This window comes from Somniosus microcephalus, chromosome 24 (assembly GCF_052327205.1).
Source record: "Somniosus microcephalus isolate GS21.2 chromosome 24, FLI_Smic_1.0, whole genome shotgun sequence".
Lineage (NCBI taxonomy): Eukaryota > Metazoa > Chordata > Chondrichthyes > Squaliformes > Somniosidae > Somniosus > Somniosus microcephalus.
The window spans coordinates 36208236-36225396 of record NC_141010.1 but is presented as its reverse complement, the minus strand read 5'-3'; the positions used below and the strand labels follow the sequence as shown (position 1 = coordinate 36225396).

The 17161-nt window shown below is 42.6% G+C and overlaps 1 protein-coding gene across 1 annotated transcript in view; it reads left to right on the top strand.

Moving 5' to 3' along the window:
* LOC147101236 (ORM1-like protein 3) overlaps positions 1-15090 on the top strand; it is a 64677-nt gene extending 49587 nt beyond the window's left edge. The window contains exons 3-4 of the mRNA XM_085966507.1: positions 10463-10614; positions 11381-15090. Of these exons, the coding sequence (XP_085822633.1) occupies positions 10463-10614; positions 11381-11516 (288 nt within the window). The 3' untranslated portion in view covers positions 11517-15090. The remainder of the gene's footprint in view (positions 1-10462; positions 10615-11380) is intronic.
* The last annotated feature ends 2071 nt before the right edge of the window (positions 15091-17161 follow it).

Here is a 17161-nt window from a genome sequence, read left to right as displayed (position 1 = left end):
GAGAGAGAGAGAGAAAAAAGGGGGGGGGGGGGGGGGGAGGCCAAAACAAAGGTGTGGATAAAAAATATAAGTAAAAATGTAATAGGGGCCGAGGTTATGATCTGAAATTGCTGAACTCGATATTGAGTCCGGAAGGCTGTAAAGTGCCTAATCGGAAGATGAGGTGCTGTTCCTCGAGTTTACGCTGAGCTTCCATGGAACAATGCAAGAGGACGGTGAGGTCCGAGTGCAGATTGGGTGACTGCTTTGTGGAACACCTCCGTTCAGTCCGTAAGGGTGACTCCGAACTTCCGGTCGCCTGTCATTTTAATTCACCGCCCCATTCCCACTCAGACCTCACCGTCCACGGGCCTCTTGCATTGTTCCACAGAAGCTCAGTGTAAACTCGAGGAACAGCACCTCATCTTCCGATTAGGCACTTTACAGCCTTCCGGACTCAATATCGAGTTCAGCAATTTCAGATCATAACCTCGGCCCCTATTACATTTTTACTTATATTTTTTATCCACACCTTTGTTTTGGCCTCCCCGCCCCCCCCCCCCCCCCCCCCCTTTTTTTTCTCTCTCCCACATGACAGCTGTCGCCCATTCTGCCAGCGCATTTCACACCTAATCTAGAGCCGTCTTTTGTCTCCACTAGTCCTATCACCATCTCGTCTCATTTTGAATACCTCTTAATGTCTCTTCTCTTTTGTTCTCTCCCAGCCTGGCCTCTTAATCCATTTCATTTCCTGTGCTTCTTTAGTCTTGACAAAGGGGTTTTCACCCGAAACGCTGACTCTATTTTCTCTCCACGGATGTTGCCTGGCCTGCTGAGTTTTTCCAGCATTTTCTGTTGTTATAACGTTCTATGCAAGACTCTTATTCCAATAGATAGGTTACAAATCTAGCAATTATTAGAGGAGGTAACTAGTGGAGAAGGGATATCTAATGGAGATAATTTAGCTGGATTTTTAGAATGTATTTGGTGAAGTTTGGTCAGTGAGGCTTCTAAAGATTGAGACTCGTGGGGTGAATGGATTGAAAACTGGCAGACCAATACAAAGAAGATGTTGAGAAATGGAAAAGGGCTCTGTCTTGGGGGAGGGAAGGTCGCAGTGATTCGTGGAGAGCTGCAAGTATCTGTTCTTGGGAGTATAGAGGCGCATACATGAAGTACAGTAATAGTAAATGAGCTGGTAAACTGTGGCTAGGTGACAGGTGTAGTGGAGATTAATGTCCTTCAAAAGGATCTGGAAGGACGAGTGGGTGTGGCATTTAATGTGGGTAAATATATGGTTTGCACTTTAGAACGGTGAACATGTGTGCACAATGAAGTGCTCATTGACACAGGTTGAATTTCAATGTGTTTACAGAATATTCACAAAGTATTTGTAAATGTGGAGCAGGTGTTGAAAGGGATAATCAATTACTGGGATTACTTGCGAACATTTTGATAAGTACAAACCGATTTTAAGCCCACTCGGTGGCCTGGTGAATAAAAGCACTGCCTAGTGTAGTATTAAGTCGTACAGACTCCAAGATCTTGGGTTCAAATGAATCTTTGTAATTCTGACCACCCTACATTTTAAAAGGGCATGGATAATTTGGGGGAAAGTAACAAGAATGACTGTGACTTCAGGCTGTAACTTAGGAAGAAACTCAGAAGTGAACGTTAGTGATTGAATAAAAGAGTTTAACAGATGTGTTCCAGATCTTCAGAATGATGAGAGGCACGGATAGTGTGCATGTAAGCCAGCTATTTAATTTATAACAACTACTTGAATTTCTATTGCCGCCTTTAATGTAGAAGAACAGTCCCAAGTCACTTCAGAGTGCAACGAAAAAATGGATGCTGAGCCACAGGAGGAGAGATTATAAGGTGTGACCAAAAGCTTTCTCAGAGTTGGTTTAAGGTGGGTCTTAAAGGAGAAGAGGGAGGCGGAAGGATTTAGTGAGGGAATTCCTGGCTGAAAGCACAGCTGCCAATGGTAGGGTGAAGGGAGGGGGGATGCACAAAAAGGCCAGAGTCGGAGTTTGCGAGAGGGGGGTTTGTGTGGATAGAGGAGGTTACAGAGATGGGATGGGGTGAAGCTATGAAACAGTTTAAACATTAAGATGAGAATTTCAAATTTGAGGTGTTGAGGTGCCGGGTGCCAATGGAGGACAACGATGGGTGGGTAGGATTGGATGCAGGCAGCAGAAATTTGGATGGGAAACTGCTCAGGAGAGTATTGTAAGTCTGGAGGTAACGGTCATGGATGAGAGTTTCATCAGCATACAGCTGAGGCAGGCGCAAAGGTGGCCAATAATGTGGATTGGAAGTAGTCAACTCTTTGTGATGGACAGGATTTAGGGTCGGAAATTCCACTCACGGTCGAATAGGATGCTGAGGTTGCAAAACGTCTTAATCAGCTTGAGACAGTGGCTGGGGAGGGGGATGGAACTGGTGGCAAGGGTTTGGAGTTTGTGACAGGGGTGGTTGGGGGGGGGGGGGGGCGCGTGGGGGTGCGGCTATCCATGTTTATGCGGAGGAAATTGTGGCTTATCCAAGACTATGCCAGACAACACCAAGGCGGTGAAGGGGTTGAAAGAGGTGATAGAGATGTAAAGCTGGGTGTCATCAGCATACATGTGGAAGCTGACCCCATATCTGCAGTTGATGTCACCAAGGGGCAACATGTAGATGAGGAAGAAGAGGGGGCCAAGGATAGATCTTTGGGGGAATCTGAAGGTAATGGGAGGGAGTGGGAGCCATTGCTGGAGATGCACTGGTTATGATTGGATAGGTAAGAGCAACACCAAGCGGGGGCAGTCTCACTGAGCTGGACAACAGAGGAAAGGCATTGGAGGAGGATAGCGTGGTCCCGTAGAGGATAAGGAAGGAAAAGAATCTGGTTATAGAGTCATAGAGTTATACAGCACGGATAGAGGCCCTTCGGCCCATCGTGTCCACGCCGGCCATCACGCCCTGTCTAATCTAATCCCATATTCCAGCATTTGGTCCGTAGCCTTGTATGCTATGGCATTTCAAGTGCTCATCCAAATGCTTCTTGAATGTTGTGAGGGTTCCAGCCTCCACAACCCTTTCGGGCAGTGAGTTCCAGACTCCAACCACCCTCTGGGTGAAAAAGTTCTTTCTCAAATCCCCTCTAAACCTCCCGCCCTTTACCTTGAATCTATGCCCCCTAGTTATTGACCCTTCTACTAAGGGAAAAAGCTCCTTAGTATCCATCCTATCTATGCCCCTCATAATTTTGTACACCTCAATCATGTCCCCCCTCAGCCTCCTCTGCTCCAAGGAAAACAAACCCAATCTGCCCAGTCTCTCTTCATAGCTGAAGTGTTCCAGCCCTGGTAGCATCCTGGTGAATCTCTTCTGCACCCTCTCCAAAGCTATCACATCCTTCCTGTAGTGTGGCGACCAGAACTGCACACAGTATTCCAGCTGTGGCCTAACCAGTGTTTTATACAGCTCCATCATAACCTCCTTGCTCTTGCCTTCATTAGCCGAGGCATAGAATATAAGTATCCCATATGCCTTTTTTACCACCTTATCCACCTGTTCCGCCGCCTTCAGGGATCTGTGTACTTGCACGCCCAGATCCCTCTGACCCTCTGTCTTGCCTAGGGTCTTACCATTCATTGTGTATTCCCTTGCCTTGTTAGTCCCCCCAAAGTGCATCACCTCGCACTTTTCCGGGTTAAATTCCATTTGCCACTGTTCCGCCCATCTGACCAACCCATCGATATCGTCCTGCAGACTGAGACTACCCTCCTCGCTATTTACCACCCTACCAATTTTTGTATCATCCGCAAACTTACTGATCATACCTTTTACATTCATATCCAAGTCATTAATATAGACCACAAACAGCAAGGGACCCAGCACCGATCCCTGTGGTACCCCACTGGCCACAGGCTTCCAGTCACAAAAACAACCTTCGACCATCACCCTCTGCCTTCTGCCACTAAGCCAGTTTTTTATCCAACGTGCCAAGGCACCCTGGATTCCATGGGCTCTTACCTTCTTGACCAGTCTCCTGTGCGGGACTTTATCGAAGGCCTTACTGAAATCCATGTATACCACATCCACTGCGTTGCCCTCATCCACACACCTAGTCACCCCCTCAAAAAATTCAATCAAATTAGTCAGACATGATCTTCCCTTGACAAAGCCATGTTGACTATCCCTGATTAATCCTTGCCTCTCCAAGTGGAGACTGATTTTGTCCCTCAGAATTTTTTCCAATAATTTTCCCACCACTGATGTTAGGCTCACTGGCCTGTAGTTCCCCGGTTTTTCCCTACTCCCCTTCTTGAATAATGGAACTACATTAGCGGTTCTCCAGTCCTCTGGCACATCCCCTGTGGCCAGAGAGGTTCTGAATGTGTGTTAGAGCCCCCGCAATCTCTTCCTTTGCCTCGCACAGCAGCCTGGGATACATTTCGTCCGGGTCTGGGGATTTATCCATTTTTAGGCCTGCTAAAACCGCCAATACCTCCTCCCTCTCGATGTTAATGTGTTCGAGCATATCACAGTCCCCCCGCCCTATTTCTATGTCTACATCGTCCCTCTCCATAGTGAAAACAGATGCAAAAAATTCATTTAGAACCCCTCCTACATCTTCCGGCTCCACACACAGATTGCCACTTTTGCCCCTAATGGGCCCTATTTTTTCCCTAGTTATCCTCTTACCCTTAATATACTTATAAAACATCTTAGGATTTTCCTTTATTTTGCTCGCCAGTGTTATTTCATGGCCCCTCCTTGATCTCCTAATTTCTTTTTTAAGTATCCCCCTGCACTTTTTGTACTCCTCTAGGGCTTCCTCCGTCTTTAGCCTTTTGTATCTGCCGAAAGCCCTCCTTTTTTTTCTAATCCATTCTCGTATATCCCCTGACATCCAAGGTTCCCTGTGGTTTTTGGAACCACCCTTGACCTTTACGGGAACATGTTGCCATTGTATGATCTCAATCTCCCTTCTGAAAGCCTCCCATTGCTCCGATGTGGATTTTCCTACAAGTAGCTGATCCCAGTCCATTTTGGCCAGATCCTGCCTTATCCTATTAAAATCGGCCTTCCCCCAATTTAGAACCTTTATTTCCAGCCCATCCCTGTCCTTTTCCATGACCACCTTAAATCTCACCATATTATGGTCACTGTCACTTTCTTGGGAAGAAAGTTGGAGTGGAACTTGGGGAGGCAGTAGACAACGAGGATTTAGGTTGAGTTACCTGAACAATGCATTTACAGGAAACTTTTTTTTTATTCGGCACCGACGTGATGCCGGTTCATCAAAAATTCCGGATAACCGAAAGCTATAGTAGAAGATACGGAGAGCTGAGAGCTCCGTATAAAGCAACAAACCCTGTTGCTTAGCAACAAGTGCAGAACAATGGCCACAAGTTCCAAGCGTCTCTGTAGCTTAGCAACAGCTGCAGCCACACCCTTGCACAGCAACAGATCGAGGAAGGCAAGTACAATATGAAGTAAAACTTACTGAACCTACTCCTGAATTTTGCCGGTTAACTGAGATTTCCGGTTATTTAAGTGCCGGTAAATCGAGAGTTTCCTGTAGTCAGAATTGAATAATGTGGGTTGTAACATTTAATTGGTAACTGAGTTCGTGTGCCGTACACTGCAAGGTAGAGGAGTATCCTACTTGCTTAAAATAACTAATTATCATGTCCTTGATTTTTTTTTTATATAAAGAGTGCAGGGTCAAATAAGCCATATTTCAGGAAATACTTTTTTTTTTTAAAGTAGCTATCATTTTTAAAATCTAAATTTAACTTGCACTCATTCTTCATAATTTAGAACTTGAAACTAAGTGTTACATAAACCATTATAGAAACTAAAATATATTTAAGAACCCAGAGGGAATTAGAACCGTGTCTCTTCCTCTGGGAGGTAGATTTGAATCTAAGGATCCCAATTGAAAGGAGTTTGGACAGTTTCAACCTCGTGGATGAGTGTACTGCACAAAACTACTGATAAATTTGGCAATTACAATATCTTGACAGTTTCTGGTTACAAGAATGGCTGGTGTGAGAAATAATTCAGAGCTGGTGTTCTGAATGTAGGATTAAGGCACACTGGGCAGTGAGTTTTGCCCTGCGGGTTTCTGGTCTGTACTGTATCTGACCTACAAGGAAAAGTTTTTTTTGGTCCAGTACTGATATCCCTTATCTTGACAGCATACACACATGTTGGGGGGAGGGGGAGAGATGGTCTACACAAGATGCTGAGTTTGAGCACAGAGCCAGGTTTGTCTTTATCCTTCTACTGATGGCCACCATAGTCAAGTGGCCTGCTGATGCTCTTTAGTCCTGCACATGACCAATGGTCACCAGATTGATGCCACCAGCACTAGAACTGTACCCCAGCATAAACTACTGTCTTCAGGAGAGGAGAAAATAAAATGTTCAAACACAGTGGAGTGCTCATGTAATGCTCACGTGTGCTTCCTACATTACAACAGTGACTACACTTCAAAAAGAGTACTTCATTGGCTGTAAAGCGCTTTGAGACGTCCGGTGGTTGTAGAAACATAGAAGATAGGAGCAGGAGTAGGCCATTCGGCCCTTCGAGCCTGCTCCGCCATTCAATGAGATCATGGCTGATCATCCAAATTCAGTACCCTGTCCCTGCCTCCTTCCCATATCCCTTGATCCCTTTAGCCTTAAGAAATATATCCAACTCCTTTTTGAATATATTTAATGAACTGGCCTCCACCGCCCTCTGTGGCAGAGAATTCCACAGGATCACCACTCTCTGGGTGAAGAAATTCCTCCTCATTTCAGTCCTAAATGGCTTACCCCTTATCCTTAGACTATGACCCCTGGTTCTGGACTCCCCGGCCATCATAAACATCCTTCCTGCATCTAGTCTGTCCAGGCCTGACAGAATTTTATAGGTTTCGATGAGATCCCCTCTCAATCTTCTAAACTCCAGTGAGTATAAGCCCTATCGACACAATCTCTCCTCATACATCATTCCTGCCATCCCAGGTATCAGCCTGGTGAATCTTCGCTGTACTCCTTCCATGGCAAGAACGTCCTTCCTCAGGTAAGGCGACCAAAACTGCACACAATACTCAAGGTGTGGTCTCACCAAGGCCCTGTACAACTGCAGCAAGACATCTTTGTTCTTGTACTCGAATCCTCTTGCTACGAAGGCCAGCATACCATTTGCCTTCTTAACCACCTGCTGCACCTGCATGCTTACCTTCAGCGACTGGTGCACAAGAACACCCAGGTCTCTTTGCACTTCCCCTTCTCCCAATCTATTGCCATTCAAATAATCTGCCTTCCTGTTTTTGCCACCAAAGTGGATAACCTCACATTTATCCACATTATAGTGCATTTGCCATGTATCTGTCCAAATCGTACTGGAGTTTCTCGACATCCTCCTCACAGCTTACCCTCCCACCCAGCTTTGTGTCGTCTGCAAATTTGGAGATATTACATCCAATTCCCTAGTCCAGATCATTCATATATATTGTGAACAGCTGGGGTCCTAGGACCGATCCTTGCGGTACCCCACTAGTCACTGCCTGCCACTCGGGGAAAACGACCCGTTTATTCCAACTCTCTGCCTTCTGTCCGCCAACCAGTTCTCTATCCAAGTCAATACCTTGCCCCCAATCCCATGTGCCTTAATTTTGCACGCTAATCTCTTATGTGGGACCTTATTGAAAGCCTTCTGAAAGTCCAAATACACCACATCCACTGGTTCTCCCTTATCTATTTTACCAGTTACATCCTCAAAAAATTCCAGTAGATTAGTCAAGCATGATTTACCTTTTGTAAATCCATGTTGACTTTGTCCGATCCTGTCACTGCTTACCAAGTGCTCTGCTATTACATCTTTTATAATAGATTCTAGCATTTTCCCCACTACCGATGGCAGGCTTACCGGTCTATAATTCCCTGCTTTTTCTCTACCACCTTTTTTGAATAGTGGGGCAACATTAGCTACCCTCCAATCCATGGGTACCGTTCCAGAGTCTATCGAGTTCTGGAAGATGACCAGCAATGCATCTACTATTTCTAGGGCCACTTCCTTAAGTACCCTGGGATGTAGATTATCAGGCCCTGGGGATTTATCGGCCTTCAGTCCCATCAATTTTCCTAACACCATTTCCCTACAAATACTGATTTCTTTCAGTTCCACCCTTTCATCAGGCCCTATGTTCCCCGGCATCTCTGGGAGGTTATTTGTGTCCTCCTTTGTGAAGACAGAACCAAAGTATGAATTTAGTTGGTCTGCCATTTCTTTGTTTCCCATTATAAATTCCCCTGATTCTGACTGCAAGGGACCTACGCTTGACTTCACCAATCTTTTGCTCTTCACATATCTATAAAAGCTTTTACAGTCAGTTTTTATGTTCCCTGCAAGCTTACTCTCATATTCTATTTTCCCTTTCTTAATTAATCCCTTTGTCCTCCTTTGTTGAATCCTAAACTGCTCCCAATCCTCAGGATTATTGCTTTTTCTGGCCAATTTATATGTCCTCTCTTTGGATCTTATGCTATCCCTAATTTCCCTTGTTAGCCACGGTTGAGTCACCTTTTTTGTTTTATTTTTATGCCAAACTGGGATGAACAAATTCTGTAGCTCATCCATTCGGTCTTTGAATGTTTGCCATTGCCTATCCACCGTCAACCCTTTGAGTGCCATTCCCCAATCAATCCTACCCAACTCGCTCCTCAGACCATCGTAGTTTCCTTTATTTAAATTGAGGACCCTAGTCTGAGTCAACTACTTCATTCTCCATCTTAATGAAGAATTCGATCATATTATGATCGCTCCAACCCAAGGGGCCTCGTACAACAAGATTGCTAATTAATCCTTTCTCGTTACATAATACCCAGTCTAAGATGGCCTGATCTCTGGTTGGTTCCTCGACATATTGGTCCAGGAAACCATCCTGTAAACACTCCAGGAATTCCTCCTCCACAGTATTGTTACTAATTTGGTTGGCCCAATCTATATGTAGATTAAAGTCACCCATGATGACTGCTGTGCCCTTATTGCACGCTTCTTTAATTTCCCTTTTCATGCCATCCCCAACCTCCGCCTTACTGTTGGGAGGTCTATATACCACTCCCACTAATGTTTTTTTCCCCTTAGTATTTCTCAATTCTATCCATACAGATTCCACATCAGAGCTAATATCCTTCATTACAATTGTATTAATCCCTTCTTTAACCAGTAATGCTACCCCACCTCCCTTTTCCTTTTTGCCTATCTTTCCTGAATATCGAATACCCCTGGATGTTGAGTTCCCAGTCTTGGCCATCCTTGAGCCACGTTTCCGTAATCCCAACCAAATCATATTCGTTTACCTCTATTTGCGCAGCCAATTCGTCCACCTTATTACAAATGCTCCTCGCATTAAGACACAAAGCCTTCAGGCTTGTTTTTTTAACGCTCTTAGACCTATTAGAATTATTATTTACTGTGGCCACGTTTGATTTAAACCGTTGATTTCTCTGACTGCCACTTTTGTTTTTCTCCTACCTATCTTTTGCTTTTATCCCTGTTTCCCTTTCCTCTGTCTCCCTGCTCAGGTTCCCAACCCCCTGCCAGTTTAGTTTTAAACCCCCCCGAACAGTGCTAGCAAACCTCCCCGCAAGGATATTTGTCCCGCTCTGGTTCAGGTGCAACCCGTCCGACTTGTACAAGTCCCACCTTCCCCAGAAGCAGGCCCAGTGATCCAGGAAACTAAAGCCCTCCCTCCTGCACCAACTCATTAGCCACGCATTCATCTGCTCTATCCTCCTATTCCTATACTCACTAGCACGTGGCACCGGGAGTAATCCAGAGATTACAACCTTTGAGGTCCTGCTCTTTAATCTGCTACCTAGCTCCCTAAATTCTTGCTGCAGGACCTCATCCCTCTTCCTACCCATGCCATTGGTCCCAATGTGAACCACGACCTCTGACTGTTCACCCTCCCCCTTCAGAATGCCCTGCAGCCGTTCAGTGAACGGCTGCAAGGCACTATATAAATGCAAGTCTTTTCTTTCTTTGTAATAGCTGGCTAGTTACATTGCAAAATATGCTGATCCGTGCGGATGGAACCAGTGTTAATGTTGAGTTTTAATGAAGATACAGTTTTGAAATATTTTATAGTTTTGTGGCAAAATGTTTATGGAATTAATTTCTCTAATCCAAGAGGCCTCACGCCTTCTAAGTCAATTAAAGTTATAGACAGAATAGTGAACTAAAGCACCCGCTGCTTTATTAAAATGTGAAAGGTGCAGAGATCGACAAGCTTTGGAAACATATTACGATTTGTACTGGATGCTGTTTGAACTGAAACACTAACACCTTGTGTCAGTGTTGGCTCTCTCTCGAGCTAGTTTGCCTACCTTCTAGTATTTGCTGTAAACTGGATTCAAGGAATGTTCCACTATTAGCATGGTTACAGCATTGAATGTGTGTGTGTAAATCTTGTTCCTTCTGCCTCCAGGGAATGTACATATTCTTGCACACTGTAAAGGGAACGCCATTTGAAACGCCAGACCAAGGAAAGGCACGGCTGCTGACACACTGGGAGCAGATGGATTATGGAGTGCAGTTTACAGCCTCGCGCAAATTCCTCACAATCACACCTATTATCTTGTGAGTCTGAGAAGTAACTATTGAAGACTGAGTCGGCCCAAGGAGTAGCGTCCAATCTGGCACTTGCACATTTATTTTCCTTTTAATATAAACTTTATAATGCATCGTCCCTGAAAAACAGTAGGAGAGTTCCCCTCTTTTCCACACTCCCCATAGTTCAATGCACAAAGTCCGCCTTCTATGATCCTGAGCTGTACACTTCAGGAAGCTACCAACTTCTGGTTCAGCCAGAGTACCATTTGGGTTCCTACAGTTGGCCTCAGACACTATTATCACACGAGGGGGAGGGGAGCTGGGGGTAGAGATTGTCCAGGGTTCTCCTTGTTGGTAGCTACCTATGATTGCTGGAAGTCCCTGGTGCAGTTGCGGTCACCCTTTGGTTGTGATGGCCGTCAATATCAAATAATCTGGCACATGCTGTCTAGTATTGGGCGTGGTGCGCCATTGGAGGGCTGCTAATAGCAGCACACCCCAATGTAAATCACTGCCTGCAAGAGAAATAAGGGGAGTTAAGGAGCTCAAGAAAATTGTTTCATTATTGGCCCTGCTACTGGCATCATGTGTACAAAATTCCAAAATGTAAACAAGGAATTTGGCAAAAAAAAAACCGTATGAGTTATCAAAATTTGGAATCTTTCCGATGTTAAAAGACCTTCATCCTAAAAGCTGTACATTAAATGTTAGTTTTTGGCTGTGTTGTGAAAATGCTGCCGGGTCTTCGGGAAGGTTTTGATGCTTTTTGTTTTTTGTTTTTTTCCAAAAACAGGTATTTTCTTACCAGTTTTTACACAAAATACGACAAGTTACATTTTGTTATAAATACAGTTTCGCTGATGAGCGTCCTCATCCCAAAGCTGCCTCAACTTCATGGAGTCAGAATCTTTGGCATCAACAAGTACTAAGCACAACACATCGGCGAGTGTGGAAGAAAAAGCTATTGGAACAAACGCCAGCAGCCAGGACACATCATGTTGTTCAGATATTAGGACTTGTACCCTGCACCCTTCAATCTCTTATCATGGACTTTTTATTATGATTGGTATATTTGTGAATGAAGCAGCTCATGCTCAGATATCACATTAAATACTTGCAGTGCTTGGAATAGAAAGCCTGCTTTTTCGTTTACTGCCTGTAGATCCTATTTTCTCAGACAATATTTTTGATACCTTGACTGCCATATTAAGTTATGGAGCCTTTGGTATTGTAGACATTTAGTCAATGATGCAGTGCGCGAATTTTACTGTCCATTGTGACCAAGCAGATGTAAAAGTATAACGTGTAAATATTGTAATGAAAGTAGATTTATGAAGGTACGCAGTTTGAAAGATATTTGAAGAACATTTGTTTTCAGTGTCGCAATGGAAGCAATTGCTGAAGGCTGTAATATCGGAACATTTGTGTGCATGCTCTCCAATATGGCAGGATTAGGGGTCCTTTACTATATTGAGGTACTTGGAAACACGGTCTATATGGCTTAGTAGCCTCTTTGAAGAAACAGTGCTGGTCTGACTGCATTTTAACTGCTTTCTTTTGCAGATCATTTTATTTATTTTGTTTTCCTTTTCTTGATCTCGTATGTTCAGTGGTTTGTGTGTGTAAGAAAATTTACTTGAGAGAATGTAAAACACTAGTGAGGATGTGTTTTGAAGCACAGCGTATCAATGTTTGATTTAAAAAGGTGGTTTTTGAATTTTGTTTTAAAAGTATATGAAGTGTTAAATGATATAGAGCCCATGTGTTAAATGAGGACTGTGATTGAGGCTGGATACTTAAATTTGTCTACCCAGGACTTGTTTGTAGGGAATCTCAGAATGTGATTTTTTTTTTTTTTTAACATTCAAAAACAAATCAGGATGTTAATTTTTGGAATACTGCAAAACATCAGCAATCATGCAATTTTCCTGTAAGTTTGCCATGTTGCCTAACTTTTGGTTTTAAAAAAAATGTAATTCTGGTTGTCTATACCTGGTCTGCAGTTCTGTCAAGAGTATATTGTGATTTGACTGAGCAAAGAATCAATGTGGTACGAATCTCTGATTTTTACTGGATGGTAGTGATGTACCTGACTTTTTTTATATTCTATGATATTCCTGCTGCACACTTGAAGTACAGGCTAGTACAGTTGGTCCTCCTTGCAGTCTGCTAGGACTACAAAAATGATAGCACTGTGAATCATGATTTTAAGCAATAACATATGAAGACATGTACCATAGCAAGGGATTGAAGATGTGCTTGGGTGGTACAGTGGGTTAGATTGCTGAACTTTTGATTTTTAAGAACTGTTTTGAAACCAGCTCATGCTGTGAGAGGAAAGAGCTGTCTTGTCTGCTGACTGTAAAACTCCTAAATGAAATTAATTTGGAAACCTCAACCTAGTTTCTAAGACTGTAAAGCTACCTGATTGGCACAATTTGGCAAAGTCTATAGAGGCCATGAAGTTCGCTGATCTGGGAAATGGTATCGCAATGATGCAGACATATTGCTTTGACCTCAATGAACATCTAATTTGTGCTATACCTGATCTAGGAGTGCCTGATGCAGATGCAGGATGCTTTAGGTGATGTGAAGTATTACTTTCCCCACTGGTGTCCGAGACACAAAAAGTTGTTATCCACTCAACCAATTAGTTCAATGGGTTTACATAGTGAATAGCTCAGATCAGGAAGGAGGAGGAGGCCAGGAAGGTGTCCCGTTTAATTCCTGTTGAGTTAGCTGACGTCAGCTGGGACAGTGGTAGAGGCCCATGATTGGTCTTGTTACCTCTAGCTTACGGAGCAGAACATCAGCCTGTTCCTAAACACTATCCAGCAACCTCGTCTGGAGAGGTGGATGTTGGATGAGATGAGGATTGAACTCTGCTATAATTTCCCCTCACAACTGAATAAGTCACTCTGAAGGCTCACACATGAATAACAAGGAACAAAACAGCAATTGATGGAAATAGTGAATAGTCATATATGAATAGTGGGCACCTGGACAAGCTACTGGTGTGTATGAAACAGTACACCAGCAAGGAGTTCATGCTTTTAGGAGAGTAAGGGAGTGGAAAAAGTTGGCATGGGGCAGGGGAAATGAGAGAGCAGTAAACCAATTTCCATTCCCATTCTTAATTCCCTGCTGAGGTACACATGCAAATATGTTACTACTTTTCAATCAGACCTTCAAAATGTTGAAGAATCCTGATCTTTTGAAGAAATCTGCCATATCTTTGTCTTTAAAATTATGCTTTTTAAAGTATCCTGAGGTGTTTGTGGTCAGGAGCCAACATGGAATTGTCTGCCAGTATAATCGAATGAGAAGAATGCTCCATTATTGGCAATAATTGAAAGTTTACAATTTTTTTAAATCTTGGAATTTAATCATAAACCTCTTTCTTGCACTAGTACTTAATTGTAGAAGAAATGTTAAAGTTGCACTTTTTTAAAATGTTTACAAGCTAACACCAGTCTGCTGCAGTAAAAAGGAAAATAAGAGGAAAACAATTGGACTAGACTTCCATTAAAAGCCCGGTGCAAAATTGGACAACTTTCCTAAAATTAAATTTTAATTAAAACAAAATCAAACAAGTTAACACTTGCAGCAATTAACCCTGTCACTGTTTTGATCTTACAGAAGCACAAATTACTGCTTTTTTGACGATCAGTTACCGAAGTCTGTTTATTGAATTTTATTCACAAAATGCTACAAGACTTGGAAGATTTAGGTTTGTGACAAGTTATTCGAACTCTGCGTAAGGGTGTGCCAGTGAAAAGGTTAACCTGCTGTAATCAGGAATTGTTAAACATTTTAAAATATTGCTTTACTATACTAATCTGATGCCTTGTACAAGATGATTAAAGCCTTGAATTTATAGATTTTGAATGCTGGTAAATAAAGACATCATGGAAGGCTGTTTTTATAGTATTTTGATGGGTTCTGGATTGTCAAAAAGTAACAAAACTTTGTGGTGAAGTACAGTATATTTTTTTGGTTTAACTTGGAACTTCCACTTTCAGTATGTATATCTTAATAAATGGTAAAGGGTGACGGGTTGGTGCTGATGCAGTACCAATGCTAGCCCCAAAGTAGCAATCGTGGGGATTGATGGGTGATGCAAGTTCAGGATAACCCAGGGTCAAACTCCTGCACTATTTTTATAGTGGCTGTAAGAGGTACGAATACCAAAACTATTTTGGTGGAATCTGAATAAAATATGTGCCAGAGTGGACCTACCAGTCTATCAGTTGTGATACTAACCATTGAAGAATTATTTGCGTTGGGGACTAGTGTGTATGTGTGTTTGAACATATTGTCACTTGTGTTGTAAATAAGAGTTAATTTAGCATCTGGTGGCAAAAGGGTCCTGTAAGCCAACTGACTGCCCTTCTGTACACACAGATGTTTTTCATCTAGATCTTTATAAGAAAGTGTGAATAATATTTTTATTACTCCTTTGTACAGTATTCTGATATTTAATAAAGGTCAGTATTCATGTAACACTTGTGCAGTCTCCTCCTTTGTTCACATGTTACAAGTGTTTGTATACGAAGACATTCGCCAGAACTTTCAACTTCGGATGGTGTAAAACGGACCATATCGGATTGGCCCCCACTTACACATCCTGCCTGATTTTCCTTTCCAATATCCACATCCAATATCAGACTGAAACATAAGTGAGAGATCCTACCCTACCCCCATTGCATATTGCATGACTGGTTTCTGCAATTAGAATGTTTACTAGAGTAATTGCCACTGTTCCCCCCCAATCTATGGCATTCACTAAGTCTTGTTCCATTTAGCAGTTGCAGTTTTACTAGTAAAACTGCATCATTGTAACACCAATTTGTTTATGGTAAATGTAGAACTTGTAAGATTTTTAAACATTAACTTACATAATGTGCGTCAAAGGTGCAAAATCTAATCATATCCCTGTTAAATTTCACTCTTGTGGTTTATAACGCAGTCTCAAGTATTACAGCTTTCGCACTGAAGCATCTGTTACCATGCATGGATCACTTCTTGCTCACATTGTACTTGGTGAGATGTGAGCTAGCCGGTCATTTTCACCAACATTGGTTGCTTTAGACTAGTGGCTGTTAAAATCATTTAATTAATTGTGAAATTATGTCCCCTAAAGTCTAATGATTCAACCATTTAGCATAGTGATTTCAAGGCAATAATCTCCAAGGGTTTAATGACCAGCGGCAAGAACAACATGAAATCACTCAAAGTATATGATGCACTGAAGTTGACATGGGAATTTTTAATTTGGTTTTGGGCCTTTTGTGTGCTGATAGCAAACAATACCTGTGCTTTTATTGGTGCATCTTGCTTACTCCTTGTTACCCAGTTAGAACTGTTAGCTCAGTGAATGGAGTAATGCAGTTTTATCTCTGACATTGGTATGAATCATGACTGGTGAAAGTCTCTGGCTGTAAGGATCCTAACTGGAATGAAGTTGGGCAGGTCCAACCCAATTCTAACTGGGCGTGGTCCAGCAGCACAAAAGTGTCCTTTGCAGTTTTACTTGGAAGGCCGTAAGACATTTTGTGTGTGGGTAAAAAGTTCACACTGGTCCTCTTCCATGTTTGGGATTAAGGCATGTTGGGACAGAGTAGAGAGCTTTACTATGCATCTGACCTAACTTGCAAAAGTGATTCATACTGGCATTGGGGTAGCTAAAGTGGAAAAAGTATTTCATTTCCCTGCACTGACATCACCCAGTCTCTCGAGCACAAAATTCACCACCTGCCTGAAAAAAACCCTAATTTTAAAGGTACCCTAGAAGCAGATATGACCAAGAAAACCAAATGCTAAAAATATGATCTGTTCACTATACCACCATTTCCAAAGTAAATGTGGTAGCACAGCACAAAGTTATGTTTAATCTGTCTGGTATACAGATTACTGCCAATAGGTTGAAAGTTAACGCTATAAGTCATGCAACTCTATAAGGACAATTTACCGAAAAGGTGCCGTTGCTGAATCGTAGGGAACAAGTTGACAGGCTGATGCGAAACCATTGAAAGAGAAAAGGTTTTCTAAGAACACAATTATGACACTCTATCTAGCATCAGAGTTTTACAGTATAAAGGCTGCCATTTGGCTCATTGTACTTGTACCAGCTGTATGTTAGTGCTATCCACTTAGTCCTACTTCCCTCCCCTGCCCTTTACCAATACCCTTTAATTTTTTCTTCAAATATTTATCCACTTCCCTTTTAAAATAAGTTCTTGATTCTACTTCCACTAATGTTTCTGGTGGGGCATTCCACTGATTAAAACATTTTTTTCCCCTAATATCTCTGTTCCTTTGGTAACAGAAACCAGTTTCCTACCTTATCGCAGAAACCATTTTAAATTACGACAATTTGCATTTGCGTAGCACCTCCAATGTAGAAAAATGCCTCTAGTGCTTCAAGGAGCTGTAATCAAATTTTAAAAAAAAAAATGGGGGCTGACCCAAGGTTTGATTAAAGAGGTGGGCTTTAAGGAGGGCTCTCAAAAGGCAGAGGGGGAGTTGGAAGGGGTTTAGGGAGGAGATTCCGGAGTGTGGGGCTTGGCAGCTA